At 41.3% G+C, this 21,826-nt stretch overlaps 1 protein-coding gene across 1 annotated transcript in view; it reads right to left on the reverse strand.

Moving 5' to 3' along the window:
• prkar2aa (protein kinase, cAMP-dependent, regulatory, type II, alpha A) overlaps positions 1-21,826 on the reverse strand; it is a 336,630-nt gene that overhangs the window by 14,025 nt on the left and 300,779 nt on the right. The window contains exons 13-14 of the mRNA XM_059943985.1: positions 6,906-7,007; positions 6,271-6,345 (exon numbers count right to left, since the gene is read on the reverse strand). Coding sequence (XP_059799968.1) covers positions 6,271-6,345; positions 6,906-7,007 — 177 coding nt within the window. The remainder of the gene's footprint in view (positions 1-6,270; positions 6,346-6,905; positions 7,008-21,826) is intronic.

Genomic DNA, 21,826 nt, shown 5'->3' on the forward strand with positions numbered 1-21,826 from the left:
AGGAAGGATGTACCAACTCCTTAAAACTGGAATTGAACCCTGATCTAACAGCTGGTGCTACACTACTGTGCTGCCCCACAATAGTCTGACTTTCCTTCCTGTTGTTGGATTGGGATGCAGAATTATTATTTTTCTCGTAGTTTAACTTTCTAATGCTTGTTTGTAATTTTTTTTATATAATCACCTACATATTGTAGATTCCGATTAATTGGGCCATCGGTTAATCAGAGCAGCCACTTATTTGGAACAACTCTTAATGAACAAAAAACAATCAAGAAAATAGCCGGAATTCATTTCATTTATTTGGGACTGTTGCTGGACAGTTTCTAACTAGCATCAGACACATGCACTTGTGTGGCCATTAGACATTATACCGTGTTTAGAGGGAACAGCTTTTTACATTGAGTCCATTGCATATTTTTGCATTAAAAAAGCAGTGATTTTGTCTCTGATAGTTGGCAAGAAATAAGCAGTAAGACAATTTTGATTGGTTTTGCACACTACAGTCTCAAACATTCAGGCTTGGAGAAGCCAGAAACAGCCAGGAGTGAAAATAAGTGAATAATTTCACTACTTCAACAAGTTAGGAACGCCAAAGAATTTGAAGCTATCAACAATCACCTTGAATGTTACAATGAAAGTGAAGATTTGGAGGATGTAATCATCAAAAGCATTGTAAGAAGGTAGTCCTTTACCTGCACTAGGCGTCGATGCTAAATTTGTTCATTTACAATCAATCAAAAGAACATGGCAACGTATACTGCATGAATTCCTATTATACAATTTTATAGTACTGTAGCAATAATAGAAGTGTTCTAATTTGTTCTGCGTTTTAGTTAAATACATAATATTTTAGTTAAACAGTAGTTTGTAAATCTTTTTAATTATTTCCATGAAGTTTTGGCTAACTGGAGCAGCCACTTAATTGGGGCAAAATGTACCAGTCTTGATGTGTGCTAATTAACCAGAATCCACTGTATATTAATTGTTCAGTGAACTTTCCAGTAATTATAGTACAGCTGCTTCTGTATTTTTCTAGAATCTTCTTAGTTTTCAGCAGCAGGTGTCAAACCACATGAACCTGGCTATTTAATTGTTATCAATGTAATTTTTTTATTTCTATCTAGTCTGAGTATCAGAAGACAATGTCTACTTTTTAGTCTAGTCTTTGTTCTCTCAACATTTCTTGTTCTTCTTTGCTCTTGTAATACTTAAATCAATTGTAAACAGCACATTTTATGCCTCATTCTTGACCTCAGAATAAAGTTTAGACCACAAAAGCTAGGCCACTTAAGAGTAAAAATCTGGAGGAATTCTCCAGTCCACAAAACATGGTGAAAATCCAGAAGTCAATCCCTCCAAAGCAGAGGCTCCTAACCTGGGGCCCTTGCTTAATAGCATTGGTTGATGGCATAAAAAAGGTTGTGAACCCCTGCTCTAAAGGCTGTAAATCGGAAGTCACAGTTTTATTTTGGCTGAGGCATCACAAAATGTGAAAGATGACAGGTAAGCAGTGTTGTCCGGAAAGGCAATGAATAACCAACGTAGCCAAGGTTCTCAGAAGGTGTACATGATACTTGGACTTGAGAGGGACAAGTTCCAAAAGCCGAGCTCTCTCATTTCCTATGCAAAAGCAAACTGCCAGTTGAAAAAGTCGACACTGATTCATTCTGTTCTGCCAGATATAATGGGCAATGTTCAAATGATGAACTAATCACTAAGTTGGAGTTTGCCATTCCTTTAATTTTCAAGGATATTGTCAACAGTATGTTTTGATTACTGTGTAATCGATTCAAAGATTTCTTTCACCCACTCCAGAGAAACTACTGTTATGTTTCGTAAACACAAGAGATATTACAGATGCTAGAAATTCAGAGTAACACTCAAAATGCTTGAGGAACTCAGGTCAGGCAGCATCATGGAGAGGGATAAGCAGTCGATGCTATGGGCTAAGAAGGGTTTTGGACTGAAACGTCAACTACTTATTCATTTCCATAGACACTGCCTGACCTGCTGAGTTTGTATGTGTTACTCTCAATTCCCAGCACCTTCAGAATCTCATGTGCTCAGTCCCCTCTACCTGTACCTGAACCATAGACCTCCATACCTCTCTCATCCACTTATCTATCCAAATTTCTCCTAAATGCTGTAATTGAACCTGCATCCACCACTTCTGCTGGCAGCTCGTTCCACACTCGCTCCACCTTCTGAGTGAAGAAATTCTCCCTCAGAATCCCTCTAGAAAGGATATACTGACATTGGAGAGGGTTCAGAGAAGATTCACAAGAATGATTCCAGGAGTGAAAGGGCTACCGTATGAGGAACGTCTGGCAACTCTTGGGCTATATTCCCTGGAGTTCAGGACAATGAGGGGGGGGGGATCTTATAGAAACATTCCAAATGTTAAAAGACTTGAGCAGATTAGATATGGCAAAGTTGTTTCCCATTGTAGGAGATTTTAGGACAAGAGAGCACGACTTCAGGATTGAAGTATGTCCATTTAGAACTGAGATGCGGAGAAATTTACTTTAGTCAGATGATGGTAAATATATGGAGTTTGTCACCTCGAGCAGCTGTGGAGGCCAAGTCAGTGGGTATATTTAAGGCAGAGATAGATAGGTTCTTGATTAGCCAGGGCATCAAAGGGAATGGGGTGAAGGCAAGGGAGTGGGATGACTGGAAGAATTAGATCAGCCCATGATTTGAATGGCAGAGCAGACTCAATGGGCTGAATGGCCTACTTCTGCTCCTATATCTTATGGCCTAAATATTTCACCTTTTACCTAAACCTACAGTCTTTAGTTCTAGTCTCTCTCAGCTTGAGGGGAAAATGCCAGCATGCATTCAGTCTATCTAGGCCGGCAGTCCAATGCCGGGCTGCTGGTTGTCCATATATCAGGTGGTTGAAAAAAACTATCAATATTTAAAAAAACAGAAGAATTTTCCTCAAGACCCATTCTAAATGTATTTCGCAATCAACACCAAACACAAGCATTGGATTAATTATTTTGATGCTGTTTCCTGTGTGGTAATTAATTGCTGTTTCCTACACCATATCTTAAAATTACTCATTTGGTTACAATTCACACTGAGTCATGTTGAGGTTTTGCAAAGCACAACACAGATAAACCTCCCTTTCATTGTTGCATGCAAGATCTTGCCTGCAAAAATAGTCCCCACATTTCAATTTCATTGTAATATCTTTAATGCTCTTCCGTTTCTGCAATCTGTGATAAAAGTGAGAGGTATCTTATCCTCACAGCCATACTGTGACAGAAACTGTGAGTAAGTTTGACTGAAATCCACAAATAGAAAATTAAAACCTCACCTGTCTTGGGTATTAAATGTACAGTGGTGGATTCAATTATGATTGCTGTGAAAAATACACTACATTAAATCATAATCCTTGGTTCTTCGTAGTCATCGAAAAGTACAATGCAGAAACAGACCGTTCGGCCCATCTAGTCCATGCTGAAACTATTTAAACTGCCTACTTCCATCGACCTGCATCTGGACCATAGCCCTCCATACCCCTACCATCCATTCACCAATCCAAATTTCACTTAAACGCTGAAACAGCCTGAACAATTGGCCTGAAACAGTGACTATTCATTCCTCCCCATTGATGTTACCTGAATTGCTGATTTCCTCCAGCATGTTGTGTGTGTTATTATGTTTTGTAGGAAGTGCAACTAACTATCCATTGTAATCAACAATTGTAAGTAAGGACCAAAGGAGAATAATTGGAAAACCAATTAAACACTCCAGCTAGCTCAACACTGATTCAGTTTCAAATTTATAAACTTAGTTTCTGGTCTAATTCCCATGTGTGTACTCCAATGGCCCTCACACATGATTACACAGTTGTTAAACATCCATATACACAACCTCATGGCTTCAGGGACCCAAGTTCAATCCTGACCTTGGATTATTAGTAGAGTTGTCGCTTCACCACTCCCGTGACCCAGCTTGGTTCCTAACCTGTTGCATTGTCTATGTGGAGTCTGCACATCCTCTCTCCTGACAGGATGGGTTTCATGTGTGTGCTCCAGTTTCCTCTCATATCCCAAAATTGGGTTAATTGGCCACTATAATTTCCACTTTGTATAGGAGGTGTAACCTGGTGGAATCTGATGGGAATGTGGGGGTAAAGAAAACAAACCAGGATAGGAGGAGGGAAGAACCAAAGGGTTTCTCAGTGTTGTCTCTCTCTCAGGGCTATAATACAATGCTTGAACATGCAGACATTCAAAGGTCAATAAGACTTATTAAGTGAAAATCATCATCATCATTATGTGCCATGTTGAATGATGTGGGTGATCATGGTCTAAGGACTATGATAGTTCTTGACAAACTTCTCTACAGAAGTAGTTTGAAATTGCCTTCTTCTGGTCAGTGTCTTTACAATACGGGTGATCCCAGCCTCTGAACACTCTTCAGAGATTGTCTGCCTGGTGTCAGTGGTCGCATAACCAGGATCTGTGATGTGCACCAGCTGCTCATACGACCATCCACCACCTGCTCCCGTGGCTTCATGTCATCCTTATTTTGGGGCTGGGGGGCGCTGAGCAGGTGCTACACCTTGCCCAAGGGTGATCTGCAGGCTAGCGGAAGGAAGGAGCACTTACACCTGTTTTGGTTGAAATGCGTGTCCACTCCGCTACCCTATATATGAAAATAGGCCTTATATTAAACAGGTGCAAAAGGTTTTCTCTTGACCAATCTGAAAATAAATCAATTACAGTGGACTCTGGTTAATTGGAACACATCAGGACCAGTGCATTTTGGCCCAATTAAGCAGCTGCTCCAATTAGCCAGTTTCGATATTTAAAACTGGTTAGCAAAGACAAACTACCGTTTAACTGAGTAACAAATTATGCACTTAAATGAAATGCAGAACAAATTAAAACACTATCAATTCTACTACAGTACTATAAAACTGCGTATAAGTTTCTAAGTTATCGATGGAAGAATTCATCCCGTGTATACTGCCTGGTATGGAGCATTCAAAGAGGGATAGCACCTCTGATGAAGGGGCTTGCTGTGTCCATTCTGGGGCAGCTCTTTGGTCCCCACCGGACACTTAGCTCTCACCTGTGGCTCCAAGTAGCTGTTTGCATGAGACAGGCAGGCTAAACCAGGTGAGGATAGCCAGAGGTCCTCATACCCCAGTGAAATAGGGGCATGCCTGTCCTAGACTGGTAAGTCAGTTCCGGCACACTGGGCAGATGAGATCAACACTGAGATTCAACCACCAAGGAAGTGGTTATGTAATGCTTCATGGAGAGCAAGGGGCATGATAAAGCACTGAAGTAGTCATGGTTATCCATTGCAACCAAGGAAGACCCCAATTTGTGACTACTCATACCAGTGGACCTGGAGTTACGAGGTCGAGAGAATGGAACTGTCTTAATACAATTGCCCTTCCACTTTAAAAACTCTACCACGCAGGTTTCACTTTCATCGTCAGATACAACGGACAACCAACATGCTGTCACGTTCTTTTGATTGGCTGTCAATGAACAAAATTACTGTCGATAATGGAATGCCTTCATACAATGCTTTTGAGGTTTGCATCCTCCAAATGTTCACTTCCATTGTAACATGTGATGTTCTTTTGATTGGCTGTAAATGAACAAAATTAGCACAGACACCTAGTGCTGATAATGGACTGCCTTCATACAATGCTTTCGAGGTTTGCATCCTCCAGATGTTCACTTTCATTGTAACATTCATAGCTCCTAACTTGTTGAAATAGTGGAATTGTTTCACTTTTCCCACCTGACCGTTTCTGGCAATTCCAAGCCTGAAAACACACTGAGCAACACATTTCTAAATAGTCTTACTGCTTATTTCTCGCCAACTATCAGTGGCAAAAATCACTGGCTTTTGAATACAACCACATTCAAATGACACTAAAAACTGCTTGCTCTAAGCACCGTGTAGTGTCTAACAGCTACAAAAACTCACAAGTTCATGCGACTGATGCTGGATAGAAACTATTTGGCAACAGTCTCCTGTCCCAGTAAAGTGGCCAAGTGTCCGAAATAAATGAAGGGAATCCTGGCTATTTTTTCAATTAGTTTTTGTTCTTTAAGACTTGTCCAAATAGGCAGCTGCCCCAATTAACTAATGGACTGATTAACTGGAGTGCCAAAAAGTACAAGGAAATCAAACATAAGTTATTGAACATGAAAGTTTGCAAGTTGGTTATTTAGTAATTAAAAACCATGGCATAAAGGTTGCGCATATAATGAATTAAGGTCTTACCTGTTTAATGATAAGTTCATTATCCTGATATGACCTCTCTCCTATTACGTCAACAATCTTCATTCTTTCTGAAAGCTGAAAAATCAAACAGATAATACAGAAATTTTAATGACTGAAGTGTGATTTGGTATAGACATAGGAGCAGAATTAGGTCATTCAGCTCATCGAGTTTGCTCCACCAGTCAATCACAGCTGATATGTTCCCTCTACCCCCATTGCCTTGCCATCTCCCTGTAACCTTTGCCACCCTTACTAATCAAGAATCTATCAATCTCCACTTCAAATGTACCCAATGACTTGGGTTTCAGAACCATCTGTAACCTGGAATTAAGCCTGGATGACTGGAGCTGTGAGGTAACTTTACCCTGCTGCTCTGGCTCCATTGTTAGTAATATAATAGTTATTATTATTCAACTGCAGGATCCCAATCACTGGAATGCATTCCCTTAAAATATCTATGCCCTTGCACCTCATCGTGCCTTAAAAATAATCTGTTTATTTAAGCTTTGATCAACTGCTCTGGTACTTTACACAAGTCACAAATTCTAAATATTAATTCCTAAGGTGCTTCATAAAGTGTTACTATGCTAACTGAATGTTCTGAGTTCTGTACGGGTCAAAGAAAACAACTGTACCTCCAGTGATTTCAACAGGGGAACTGATTCAATGAATAATTCATACATCTTCCTCTTCTTTGCATTGTTTTTCACAATTATTCGCCGAAACGTGACACGGTCCTGCAGAAAAAAAAAGAGGAAAATGAACTAACAGAAACCTAAACCAAGGGACTACCCATTTTTGAAGCACAGAAACTTCAGGTTACAGCTCCCACACCTCTCAAATAACCAGATTTTGTTTTATCAGGGCACATCCAAAGAACAACGCAATTACTGTTCACAAGCTTTTGTTCGTAATTTGTGCATGTTGAGAGATACCTGGTTTTCCAACTTCTCCAGTTTCTTTTTAGCATTATAATCTTGCTCTCAAAGAGGTGTCATCTAGACGGCTTTAGTGCAGACAGACCATAGCATTCAAAGCTAAGAAATCACTACAAAATATTTTTAATTATCAATTATTTTAAATCAATTTTGGAATAGGGATTATATAAAAGACAATTCTTACAGCTTTTTCCATACTCAACCGATTAAAGCTATGCATATGCCTGACTCTCATTCTGGCCTGCATTTCTGAAATACAGTGCATCGAGTCTGCAGCTGCGCTTTCCACAGTTCCTCAAACCACAATATATCACTAACTGTCTACTCTCCAACACCCTCATTGACCCACCAAAGTCCTGATAAATTCAAATACACTGCACTCTTCCAATAGCCACACAAAATACTGGAGGAAGTCAGCAGGTCAGGCAGTATCTACAGAGGAAAGTAAACAATGAGTGGAATGATGTGGGAAGCTGGGAGTGATAGGTAGAAGAGGTAGAAGAGGTAAAGAGCTGAAGAAGGAGAGGATAGTAGACCAGGGAAGAAGAGGAAGGAGAAGGGGTGATGAGGTGATGAGCAGATAATGAGGGCAAGGAAGAAAAGATAAGGAATGAGAGGGCCATCATAATGGGGAAAAACAAAGGGAAATCGATGCTTATGCCATCTAGTTGGAGGCTACCAAGACAGAATATGAGGGTTCTAACATACATTTGGTCTCATCATGGCAGTAAGGGAGGCCATGGACAGTCAGGTTGGTGTGGGGTAGGGAAGTCAAATTGAAATGGATTTCCACTGGGAGATCCTGGCTATTGCAGTGAACAGAGTGAAGATGTTCAGCAAAGCGGTCCCCAATCAGCATAGGAACAATGTATACAATAAATGACCCCAAAAGACATACCCTCTCAGGACTACTGACCAGAGCCTGGAAATACCACTATGCTCTGCTATATCAATGTACTGCAAAACTGAAAATAAACACCTTGAATAATTGAGATGTTGCAGCCAAGTACAAGATCATCAGTTCAATTATTTATGCAACTTCACTTCTCTTGATAAACAACAATTATTGAATTCAACAACGTTAGGTAATTTGATGTCTGTCATTTGTAATAATAGCCCAAGTTTTTTTCTTTTATTTTTCCTTTCTTCTTCTTAAAAAAAAAGAGTTGTGGCAAAGTTTAAAGGGAATTCCAATGTGTAGTGTTCCATGGTGAATAGTGGAGTAGTCAGAGTTCAGGGATAGCCAAGGCAGCATGCTTGAAGGAGCAATGTTAGGGTAGAGAAGATAACAGAGAAAGAGAGGCCAAGGCTATGGAGGGATCCAAAAATAAAGGTGAGAAACTTAACTAAATGCCAACACCACATTGATATCCATGAACACGACAGTGTGAATGAGGACTATGACTGAAGTAAACTGGGTAGGAGGGAGTTGCAATAATTGTCTATAAGCAATAATGGTACAGAGGAAGATTTCTGCAGAACCTGAGCAATGACTGGGGTAAAGAGAGCAATAGGTAGAAATAGGAAGTCTAAGCGATGACATGAATATGTGCTGCAAAGCTAACCTCAGCATCAAATGTGACAATAAAGTTACAAGCAATTTGGTTTAATGTCAGACATCTGTCAGAAATCGGAAGCTAGGAAAAGTGTTTATAATGGAAAGTCAAGATAATGCTCAAGATTTTTCAATATTTAGATGAAAAATTGTTTGATTATCCAATACTGCATGTTGGACAAACCCACTGAAAATGTAAGCACAGTGAGATAGTAAAACATTTCACTGTAGATGTATAACTGGATTATGAAGCATGGAGAAAGTGAGTGAGTGCTTATGGTTACATTACTCAGGGTAGGTGGGGCAGAATTGTATTTTTATAGACTTCAGGGACAATTATATGGCTATGGGAAGAGAAACAGTTGCTCGTAATGTTAGATAGATAGATAGATAGATAGATAGATACTTTATTCATCCCCAAGGGGAAATTCAACATTTTTCCAGTGTCCCATACACTTATTGTAGCAAAACTATTACATACAGTATTTAACTCAGTATAAATATGATATGCATCTAAAATCACCCTCCCAAAAAGCATTAATAAATAGCTTTTAAAAAGTTCTTAAATAGTTTACTAAAGTGCATTGAGTGGTAACTTAAGCTCAGTCCTAACCCCGGCACTTAACATGTCTTGCCCCTGGTGGTTGAAGTGTAGAGCCGAATGGTGTTGGGGAGTAATGACCTCTTCATCCTGTCTGAGGAGCATTGCATTGAGGAGCATGAGGAGCATTGAGGAGCATGTTCTAGCCTCTAATTCTCTTTTACAAATAGAACCAAGTATCTGCTCTTCCAAATTGCCACCCCATCACAAGCCTATCTATATTTATTTTTCCATCTCCCTCTCACATTCAATAGAAATGGCATTGTCACATCTGAATTTTCTTACATAATCTCGAGTGGGTCGCCTTTCAGCTCTGCACCTGTCTGCTGAATGAGCAAAATAATGTTAGAGCAGCTCTCATTCTTCCAAACCAAAGACAGCATAAGATTAGTATGCTTTCTAATACTAATCCTAATGATAACCTTGCTATTCAATCTAATTAATATATTGACAAGACATCATCCTCCGTAACTTCCGCCATCTACAACGGGATCTCACCACCAAGCATATCTTTCCTTCCCCCTCCCCCACCACTCTCTACTTTCCATAAGGATCACTCTCTATGTGATTCCCTTGTCTACTCATCCCTCCTCACTGATCACATTCCTGGCAATAATCCTTGTAAGTGGGACAAGTGCTACACCTGGTCCTACATAACTCAGGGCCCCAAACAATTCGTCCAGGCATGACCTGCGACTTCACCTGCGAGTCTGCTGGGGATCATCTGGTGCTCCTGGTGTGGCCTCTTCTAAATCAATGAGACCTGATGTAGTTTGGGGAACCACTTTGTTGAACACCTTCACTCCATCCGCACTAGTTGTGATTTCCCAGTAGTCTTCCATATCAATTAGACTTCCCATTCTCTTTCTGACATATTGGTCTAAGGCGTCCTCTACCACCACGATGAGGCCACACTCAGGTTGGAGGAGCAACACCTCGTTCTGCACCTGGGTAGCCCCAACCTGGTGCCATGAACAGCAGTTTTTTAAAAACTTCTAGCAATTTCTCCCCCCTCCCCCTTCTCTTCTTGTTCCATTCCTCACTCTAGTTATCTTCTCACTCTTTCTCTTCTCTCCAGCATCACCTCCCCCAGTGCTCCTCCCCCATCCCTTTTCTCCATGGGCCACTCTCCTTGCCTGTCAGATTCCTTCTTCAGTCCTTCACCTCTTCCACTTATCGCTTCCCAGCCTCTTACTGCATCCTCCCTCCCTTACCCACCTTCCCCTCAACTGGTCTCTCTTATCTGCCATCTTGTACACCCCTCCTCCCCTCACCTTTTTCTAGCTTTAGCCCTCTTCCTGTGCAGTGCTGATGAAGAGCCTCAGCTTGAACCATCAACTATTTATTCACCTCCATAGATGTTGCCTGACTTGGTGAATTCCTCTAGCACTTTTGTGTATGTTGTGAGTACTTACTTGGGTCTTCATGAAAAAGAAAGTCGCTTATAAAACTGTAACTCCATTTTAAGAACAACCAGGTATAGTATGGTTAAATGAAAGTAACTTTGCTCAGAAAAGTTAAAATATACCCCATTAAAACATACAGAATACACAATTCCGTTTTAAAAATTGCTTTTGGAGTAGAATAAACTAGTTGCAAAAATCCTAACATACAATAATTTTTAAAAGACAGTAGGATAGGTACACGGATAGGAGGGGTTTGTTTATAAGGTCAGATGCAGACAAATGGGACTAGCTTGTATTGGTATTTTGGTCAATGTGAGCTATTTGGGCCGTAAGGCCTGTTTCCATGCTGTATTACTCTATACACTTTAATTTCACATTCAATCCCTGCAAATTGTCTTTTGTTAAGTCTCTTGCAATACATTGATACATCTTTAGGATTAAAATGGGAAATTTTCAGAATCACCTTCAAAACCACAAGACATCCACAATAATAAAATCTTGGATATTCATGTGCAACAAAGCCTAATTTTCACTTTGAATACTTGTGATTATTGAATAAATTTTCTCTAGGACAAATTCTTTGTCTAGATTATGCTGTAATTCTAGCATTCAGCCAGTGGTGGCACTACAGACCACAGCTTTGCATCTCCCAGTGCTTTAGGCCGGCAAAGTGAACACACACTATTTAGATAGTTCTGCTGCTTGGTTCTCCAATTGTTCCAAGTGGTTTTACAAAATAATATCAAGCATTGCTTCAGGGCATAATGCAAGAGATTAGTGAGAGAATATTATTTCTGCTGATCCAATTAGTCCCAAGTTTTTAACTTAGCACTTGCCTTGTTGTGCAGCTACATTACCTTAGGGCAAGAGTTGTACAACTTGACAAGCTTATAAATTTTGCAAGGGAATATAATGAAAATATAAAACTAAAGACAAAATATAGGACCTTAAACTGGGGATTTGGAGTTTAACTCAGATGTATAGAGGGTTGTACTTTGGGAAGAGAAATGAGTGTAGGACCTTCACAGCATGTGTGGGGCTCTGGGGAGTATTGTAGAAGAGGGACCAGGGAGTACACATGCATGGTTGCCTGAAAGTGCTGTCACAGGTAGACATGGTGGTGAAGGCAGCTTTAATCAGTCAGAGCATTGAGCACAGAAGTTGGGACATGATGTTAGAGTTGTACAAAATGTAGTGAGGTGTAGTGGAAAGAATATTGTCCTCAGTTTTGATCACAGGAAAGATGTCATTATGCTACAAAGAGTGCAGAGAAGTTTTACAGGGATGTTGCTGGGACTTGAGAGATCACAGCTTTAATGGGCATATTGGTTGGCGTGGATCAGTTAAGCTGAAGGGCCTGTTTCCATCCTATTGGATTCACTGACTAAGTTTAGTCGCTTTGATCTAATACTCCAAGAAACACTTCAACTAAATGGTCCAGTCTAGTCAAGATGGCACCAAGCTGTAATGCCCATCGAAGTCATGGCTCAAACTTGGCTGCTTCTTTTGCTGTTATTCAGTTGTTTTTGCTGCTGCTTGTGTTATTCTGCTGAACATTGTGGGTGTGCTACATTGGTGTGAGACACTAGTGGACAGCTCCCAGAATATCCTTAGGATGTGTTTGTTGATGCAAACAATGCATTTCATTGTATATATCGATGTACAAGTGATTAATAAATGAAGCTGAATCTAAATGCAAGGAAAAATCCATAATGCCTGCCCCATGGTTCAGGGGTGATCATTTATTTCCCTTCTGTTCTGAATTAACCCATAACTTATATCAATTCCCTTATTACCCAATGATCTATCCATCTCCATGCTAAATATACTCAGCACCTAAACCTTCAGATCCTCTTCAGTCATAGCCATAGAACACTACAGTACAGAAACAAGCCATTTGATCTATCCAGGCCATGCCAACCTGTTTTTTTGCCTAGACCCATCCACCCGCACCAAGACAACAGCCCACCACACCCCTCTGATCCACGTACCTATCCAAATTTCTCTTAAATGTTGCAATTAAACCCACATCAATCACTTCTGCTGGCAGCTCATTCACACACACCATCCTTTGAGAGAAAAAGTTGCCCCACAAGTTCCCATAAATAGATTTCACCTTTCACCCTAAACCTATGATCTGTAGCTCTATCTCAGCCTGAGGGGATAAAGTTGGCATGTTTTTAGGCAAATAAGAGAAAATCTGCAGATGCTGGAATTCCAAGCAACACATAAAATCCTAGAGGAACTCAGCAGGCCAAGCAGCATCCATACCCTCATAATTTTGTACACCTCTGTAATTTTGACCTCACCAACATCTTACACCTGTACTCTGATTTCTGAAGGCTATTGTATCAAAAACTCTTTTTATGACTCTACCTACCTGTGACACCACTTTCAAGGAATTATGGATCTGTATTTCCAGATCATTTTGTTCTACTTCACTCCTCAATACTCAACCAGTTACTGTTTAAGCCCTACCCTGGTCTGTCCTACCAAAGTGCTATACCTTGCAATTGCCTGCATTAAACTTCTTGCATTTTCCAGCCAATTTTTCCAAATGATCTTGATCCCCTTTCAACCTTTGATAACCTTCATCACTGTTCACTATGACCCTAATCTTGATGGCATCTGCCAATTTACTGATCCAGTTTTCCACATTATCTTCTAAAATATTAAATCCTTTCAGCACACCATTAGCCACAGGCCTCCAGTGAGAGAGAGAGAAAACCATTTACCACCACCCTCTGGTTTCTCCCGCTAGGTCAACACTGAATCCAATTTACTACTCCATTCTAAATGCCAAGCAACTTAGACATCTACAAGACCATAAGACACAGGAGCAGAATTAGGCCATTCAGCCCATCGAGTTTTCTCCGTCATTCCATCATGGTTGAACCTGGACCCAACTCAACCCCATACACCTGCTTTCTCATCCACCATGCCCCCATCATAGGAAACATCCTCTCCACATCCACCTTATCTACTCCTTCCAACATTCAGTAGGTTTCAATGAAATCTCCCTAGATTCTTCTAAATTCCAGTGAGCATAGGCCCAAAGCTGCCAAACGCTCCTCTTATGTTAACCCCTTCAGTCCCAAATCATCCTCATAAACCTCCTCTGGACTCTCTCCAATTACATCGCATCCTTTTCTTTCTCAGGGCCCAAAACTGTTGGCAATACTCTAAGTGCAGCCTGATTAATGTCTTATAAAGGCTCAGCATTATTTCTTTGCTCTTATATTCTATTCCCCTTGAAATAAATGCCAACATTGCATTTGCCTTCTTTATCACAGACTCAACCTGTAAATTAACTTTCTGGGAGTCTTGCACGAGGACTCCTAAGTCCATCCCTCTGCACTTCTGATATTTGAACCTTCTCCCCATTGAGATAATAGTCTGCACTATTGTTCCTTCCCAAAATGCATTATCATTCATTTCCCAACACTGTATTCATCTGCCAATTTTTTGCCTGTTCTTCCAATTTGCCTGTCCTGCTACAATTGCATTGCTTCCTCAACACTACCTACCGCTCCACCTATCTTTGTATCATCCGCAAACTTTGCCACAAAGCCATCAATTCCATTATCAAAATCATTTACAAACAATGTGAAAAGTAGTGATCCCAATACTGACCCCTGAGGAACACCACTAGTCACTGACAAGGAAAGAGGAATATGCCAGAATAAGTAGCTGGGGCAGGAGAGAAAAGATAGTTATAAGGTAATAAGAGAAATCCAGTGGGTTGGAAAGGTAAAGGGCTGGTGTTGAAAGAATATGATAGGAGAGAAGAGTGGACCATAGAAAAAAGGGAAGGTGGAAGGACACCAGGGAGAGGTGATAGGCAGGTGAGAAGAGACAGGAGTGGGGAATAAGGGGGGGGGGGGAGGGAACTTTTTTTTACTTGAAATAGAAATCAACATTCATGCTATCAGGTTGCAGGCTGCCCCAACAGAATTCAAGGTATTGCTCCCCCGGCCAGAGGGTGGCCTCACCGTGGCACAAGTTCATGGACTGACATGTCATAATGGGAACGGGAAATGGAATTAAAATGTTGGGCCATGGGTAAGTTCTGCCTTTGGCAGATGGAGCGGAGGAGCTCAACAAAGCAGATCCCCAATTTATGACAGGTGTCACCAATGCAGAGGAGGACACATCAGGAGCATTAGGTACAACAGACGACCCCAGCAGATTCACAGGTGAAGTATTGCCTCACCTGGGGGGATTATTTGGGGCCTTGAATGAAAGGGGGGGGAGGATGGGAATGGGCAGGTGTAGGACTTTGGCCTCTTGCAGGGATAAGTGCCAGGAGGGAGATGGACAAATGAACAAGGAATCACAGAGGGAGCAGCCTCTGTGGAAAGCAGTGGAGTGGGTGGTAAAGATATGTTTGGTGGTAGGATCCCTTTGGAGATGGCGGAAGTTGTGGAAGATGATGTGTTGGATGGGGAGGCTCGTGGGTGGTTGTTAAGGACAAGAGGAACTCTATCACTGTTAAGGTGGCGGAAGATGGTGTGAGCCAGGAAATGGAGAAAATGTGGTTATGGGCAGTATCAATTGTGGAGAAAAGGAAACTCCAGTTTATAAAATTAGTTAGATTAATTAACATATGGTGGAATGCCCTAAGTTCTAATACTTAGTCTGTTCTTCGATAAGATCCTGGATGATCCAATTGTAACCTCAGCTCCACATTCCTGACTACATCTGTCAATCTTTCACTTCCTTCAACAGAACAGACTTCAAGGTTTTCTTGAGGAATGAGATTCAGTCTTTTGCAAAGGGGGGCATAGGATCAGGAGAAGTAGAGTCTGGGTGGATAGAACTGAAGAACAGTAAGGGCAATGGGTGTTGTCTACAGGCCACCAAACAGTAGCATGGATATTGGGTGCAAGTTGAATAGGGAGTTAACATTGGCATGTGGCAAAGGTAATGTCGCAGTAGTTATAGGGCATTTCAACATGCAGGTGAACTGGGAGAATCAGGTTGGTGCTGGACCACAGGATAGGGAGTTTGTAGAGTGCCTACGGGATGCACTCTTGGAACAGCTTGTACGAGAGCCGACCAGGGACAAGGCTATTCTGGATTTAGTGTTGTGTAATGAACAGGATTTGATAAGCCATCTTGAAGTAAAAGAGCCATTAGGAGGTAGTGACCATAATATGATAAGTTTTTATCTGCAATTTGAGAAGGATAAGGGCAGCTCGGAGGTGTCAGTGTTGCATTTGAACAAAGGAGACTATGAAGCCATGACGGAGGTGCTGGCCAAAGTTAACTGGATGGATATCCTAGCAGAAAAGACAGTGGAACAGCAATGGCAGGTATTCTTGGGAATAATGCACAAGGCGCAAAATCAGTTCATCCCCCGGAGAAGGAAGGATTCAAAGGGGGAAAAAGGGGCCACAGTGGTTGACAAAGGAAGTCAGAGATTGCATAGCATTAAAATAAAGGAAGTATGACAAAGCTAAGGTGAGTGGGAGGACAGATGATTGGGAAATTTTTAAGGAACAACAGAACTTAACTAAAAAGGCAATACGGGGAGAAAAAATAAGGTACGAACGCAAGCTAGCCAGGAATATAAAGGAGGATAGCAAAAGCTTTTTTAGGTATGTGAAGAGAAAGAAGATAGTTAAGAACAATGTTAGGCCCTTGAAGAATGAATTGGGTGAAATTGTTATGGGAAACAGAGAAATGGCAGAAGAATTTAACAAGTACTTTAGATCTGTCTTCACTAGGGAAGACACAAGCAATCTCCCAGATGTATGGATGGGCCAAGGACATAGGGTAACAGAGGAAATGAAACAGATTGACATTAAGAAGGAAACGCTGATGAGTAGACTGATGGGACTGAAGGCTGACAAATCCCCAGGTCCAGATGGTCTGCACCCTAGGGTACTAAAGGAGGTGGCCCTGGAAATTATGGATACATTGGTAATCATTTTCCAATGTTCCTTAGATTCAGGATCAGTTCCTGAGGATTGGAGAATGGCTAATGTTATCCCACTTTTTAAGAAAGGAGGGAGGGAGAAAACAGAGAACTATTGTCCTGTCAGCCTAACATCAGTAGTGGGGAAGATGCTAGAGTCCATTATTAAAGATGAAATAGTGGCATATCTAGATAGCTGTGAAAGGATTGGGCTGAGCCAGCATGGATTTACCAAGGGCAAATCATGCTTGACTAATCTATTGGAGTTTTTCGAGGATGTAACCAGGAAGTTAGACAAGGGAGGTCCAGTGGATGTTGTGTACCTCAATTTTCAGAAGGCATTTGATATTATCTGAACGGTGTAGAGTTAGGTAAGGGAGTGTTATGAATGTGCCACAACTCTGAGGGGCCGAAGGGTACAAAGTAGCCCCCTCCTTTTTGAGAATCGCAAGATCGCTATTAATTCGGGTCTGGGACCCAGGAAATGAGAGAGAATCCACAAGGTTTTGGAATGTGTCCTGGCCTCAGCAAGACGGAACCATTGATAACGGCTATTGTCTCTTGGAGACGGAATTGTGTATTGAGTACTGTACTATTCATTGAAGCCCTCAGGGGACGACCAGAGTGGGCTGGTTGAGGGATTGCATCATCCCAACCTGATTGACATCTGAGACCTCATGAGTAAGGATAAAAGAGGGTCTGGGGAACAACCCCTTTAGACGCACCAGGAGAAACGCTAGAAATCCTGTGACAGCGTTTAATAGTGACAGCCGGTGGGGGGCTCGCGTGCGTCCTTTTCCCTTGCCTGGGAATTGGCAGGCTCGCCACGGAAGAACGGCTTTAGCTAAAGGAGAGGCCACAAGTGAACGGCCACACCAACGGAACTCTCAAAGGAATGAAATCATAAAAGGAAAAGCCGGCAAGTTTCTAAAAATCTCTCTCTTGACTCCAACCAAAGGCTGCAGCCTGAATGAACTGAGTGACTTTTATATTTCCATCGGATAATACATTTATCCCCTAGACAACAACAGAGCTTATTTCTTATTGATTATTATTATACCCGCCCTTTTAGATTTAGTATTGACAACGTATATTATCTGTATGTTTGCATTGATATTATTTTTGTGTACTTTTACTAATAAATATTGTTAAAAATAGTACCATCAGACTTCAACGGACCTCTCTATCCTTGCTGGTAAGTGACCCAGTTACGGGGTTCGTAAGAGGAGAAATACAAAGAGATCTAGGAGTCCTTGTTCATCAGTTCACTGAAGGTGAATGAGCAAGTGCAGCAGGCAGTGAAGAAGGCTAATGGTATGTTGGCCTTTATTACAAAGAGAATTGAGTACAAGAGCAAGGAAATCCTTTTGCATTTGTACAGGGCCCTGGTGAGACCACACCTGGAGTATTATGTACAATTTTGGTCTCCAGGGTTAAGGAAGGACATCCTGGCTATAGAGGAAGTGCAGCATAGATTCACGAGGTTAATTCCTGGGATGTCTGGACTGTCTTACGCAGAGAGGTTAGAGAAACTGGGCTTGTACACACTGGAATTAAGGAGATTGACAGGGGATCTGATTGCAACATATAAGATTATTAAGGGATTGGACAAGATAGAGGCAAGAAATATGTTCCAGATGCTGGGAGAGTCCAGTACCAGAGGGCATGGTTTGAGAATAAGGGGTAGGTCATGTAGGACAGAGTTAAGGAAAAACTTCTTCTCCCAGAGAGTTGTGGGGGTCTGGAATGCACTGCCTCAGAAGGTAGTGGAGGCCAATTCTCTGGATGCTTTCAAGAAGGAGCTAGATAGGCATCTTATGGATAGGGGAATCAAGGGATATGGGGACAAGGCAGGAACCGGGTATTGATAGTAGATGATCAGCCATGATCTCAGAATGGCAGTGCAGGCTTGAAGGGCCGAATGGTCTACTTCTGCACCTACTGTCTATTGTCAATTATCTGTCTTAAATATGTGAACACTTTTTACTGCTCTTTGCTGATTCTTTCTAAAGAAGGAAAACTTACCAATCTAGAACATCAAGCCTATGGAGGATTTTAAACATTTTAATTGTCAAGCCCCATCCCTCACCAACAACTCTTCTGAACTCCAGAAAATACAAGCCTAACCTGTTTGATGTTCCTTCAATTGGAATGGAAATTGGTTTATTATTGTCACATGTGCCGACATGTACTGAAAAACTTGCCTTGCACACAGTTCACATAGATCAAATAATTAGACAATTCATTGAGGAAGAAAAAGGTGAAACAATAACAGAATGCACAATCAAATGAACAGCTACAGAGAAAGTGCAGCAGTGATAAACAATAATGTGCAAGATCATAACGAGGTAGATTGAGGTTAAGAGTCCTTATGACAATCGGCCCAATCTAGACATCATATAGCACATTTTCTACTTCCACTCTTCTCTAAAAAAGGAGATCAATATGGTGCTGTCTTCCAGATGTGGTCAGACCAGTGCTCTAAGCACTCAACCAATATCTCTGCACTTTTGTATCTTTTTTTTTGCAATGAATGATGACAATGTTAACTTTCTGAAGTACTAGCTGCACTGCACTGAAGTCTTCAGTGACTCATGCTCTAGGATATCCACATCAATCTGTATCTAAAGCTTGGCTTTTCCCACCATCTACATAAAAAGTGTATTTATTCTTCCTACCAAAATCCAGAGTTTTAAGTTTCCACATTATATTACTTTTGCCACATCTTCGTCAATTCATTTAACCTATGACAATTAAAGAGGTGGAAGTACTGGCGCTTTTAAGAAATTTAAAAGTGGATAAATCTCCGGGTCCTGACAGGATATTCCCCAGGACCTTCAGGGAAGCTCATGTAGAAATAGCAGGAGCTCTGACGGAGATCTTTAAGATGTCATTAGAAACGGGGATTGTGCCGGAGGATTGGCGTATTGCTCATGTGGTTCCATTGTTTAAAAAGGGTTCTAGAAGTAAGCCTAGCAATTATAGACCTGTCAGTTTGACATCAGGGGTGGGTAAATTAATGGAAAGTATTCTTAGAGATAGTATTAATAATTATCTGGATAGACAGGATCTGATTAGGAGTAGCCAGCATGGATTTGTGCGTGGAAGGTCATGTTTGACAAACCTTATTGAATTTTTTGAAGAAGTTACGAGGAATGTTGACGAGGGTAAGGCAGTGGATGTAGTCTATATGGACTTCAGCAAAGCCTTTGACAAAGTTCCACATCGAAGGTTAGTTAAGAAGGTTCAGTCATTAGGTATTAATGCTGGAGTAATAAAATGGATTCAACAGTGGCTAGATGGGAGATGCCAGAGAGTAGTGGTGGATAATTGTTTATCGGGATGGAGGCCGGTGACTAGCGGGGTGCCTCAGGGATCTGTTTTGGGCCCAATGTTGTTTGTAATATACATAAATGATCTGGATGCTGGGGTGGTAAATTGGATTAGTAAGTATGCCGATGATACTAAGGTAGGAGGTGTTGTGGATAATGAGGTGGGTTTTCAAAGCTTGCAGGGAGATTTATGCCGGTTAGAAGAATGGGCTGAACGTTGGCAGATGGAGTTTAATGCTGAGAAGTGTGAGGTTCTACATTTTGGCAGGAATAATCCAAATAGAACATACAGGGTAAATGGTAGGGCATTGAGGAATGCAGAGGAACAGAGAGATCTAGGAATAACAGTGCATAGTTCCCTGAAGGTGGAGTCTCATGTAGATAGGGTGGTGAAGAAGGCTTTTGGAACGCTGGCCTTTATAAATCAAAGCATTGAGTACAGAAGTTGGGATGTAATGTTAAAATTGTACAAGGCATTGGTAAGGCCAAATTTGGAATATTGTGTACAGTTCTGGTCACCGAATTATAGGAAAGATATCAATAAATTAGAGAGAGTGCAGAGATGATTTACTAGGATGTTACCTGGGTTTCAGCACTTAAGTTACATAGAAAGGTTGAACAAGTTAGGTCTCTATTCATTGGAGTGTAGAAGGTTGAGGGGGGATTTGATCGAGGTATTTAAAATTTTGAGAGGGATAGATAGAGTTGACGTGAATAGGCTGTTTCCATTGAGAGTAGGGGTTAGATTCAAACAAGAGGACATGATTTGAGATTTAGGGGGCAGAAGTTTAAGGGAAACACGAGGGGGTATTTCTTTACTCAGAGAGTGATAGCTGTGTGGAATGAGCTTCCTGTAGAAGTAGTAGAGGCCAGTTCAGTTGTGTCATTTAAGGTAAAATTGGATAGGTATATGGACAGGAAAGGAGTGGAGGGTTATGGGCTGAGTGCGGGTAACTAGGTGAGATTAAGAGTTCGGCACGGACTAGGAGGGCCGAGATGGCCTGTTTCCGTGTTGTGATTGTTATATGGTTATATAAATCTATATGTTTAATGTGTCTTCCTCCCTGAAAACATAATCTTTAATTTTTCTTTGCCTTTTCTTTATTCCACAGTATAATTTCTCCTTTTACAGCTTACAGGGGACCCACATTAACTTTTAACTAATCATTCACATTTCACAAATCTGCAGGAGTTCTTAACATGTTTTTATGTTTCATAACAGTCTACCTCATATTATAGACAATAGACAATAGGTGCAGAAGTAGACCATTCAGCCCTTCGAGCCTGCACTGCCATTTTGAGATCATGGCTGATCAATTACTATCAATACCCAGTTCCTGCCTTGTCACCATATCCCTTGATTCCCCTATCCAAAAGATACCTATCTAGCTCCTTCTTGAAAGCATCCAGAGAATTGGCCTCCACTACCTTCTGAGGCAGTGCATTCCAGACCCCCACAACTCTCTGGGAGAAGAAGTTTTTCCTTAACTCTGTCCTACATGACCTACCCCTTATTCTCAAACCATGCCCTCTGGTACTGGACTCTCCCAGCATCTGGAACATATTTCCTGCCTCTATCTTGTCCAATCCCTTAATAATCTTATATGTTTCAATCAGATCCCCTCTCAATCTCCTTTATTCCAGCGCATACAAGCCCAGTCTCTCTAACCTCTCTGCGTAAGACAGTCCAGACATCCCAGGAATTAACCTCGTGAATCTATGCTGCGCTTCCTCTACAGCCAGGATGTCCTTCCTTAACCCTGGAGACCAAAACTGTACACAATACTCCAGGTGTGGTCTCACC

This window comes from Hypanus sabinus, chromosome 19 (genome assembly GCF_030144855.1).
Source record: "Hypanus sabinus isolate sHypSab1 chromosome 19, sHypSab1.hap1, whole genome shotgun sequence".
Taxonomy (NCBI): domain Eukaryota; kingdom Metazoa; phylum Chordata; class Chondrichthyes; order Myliobatiformes; family Dasyatidae; genus Hypanus; species Hypanus sabinus.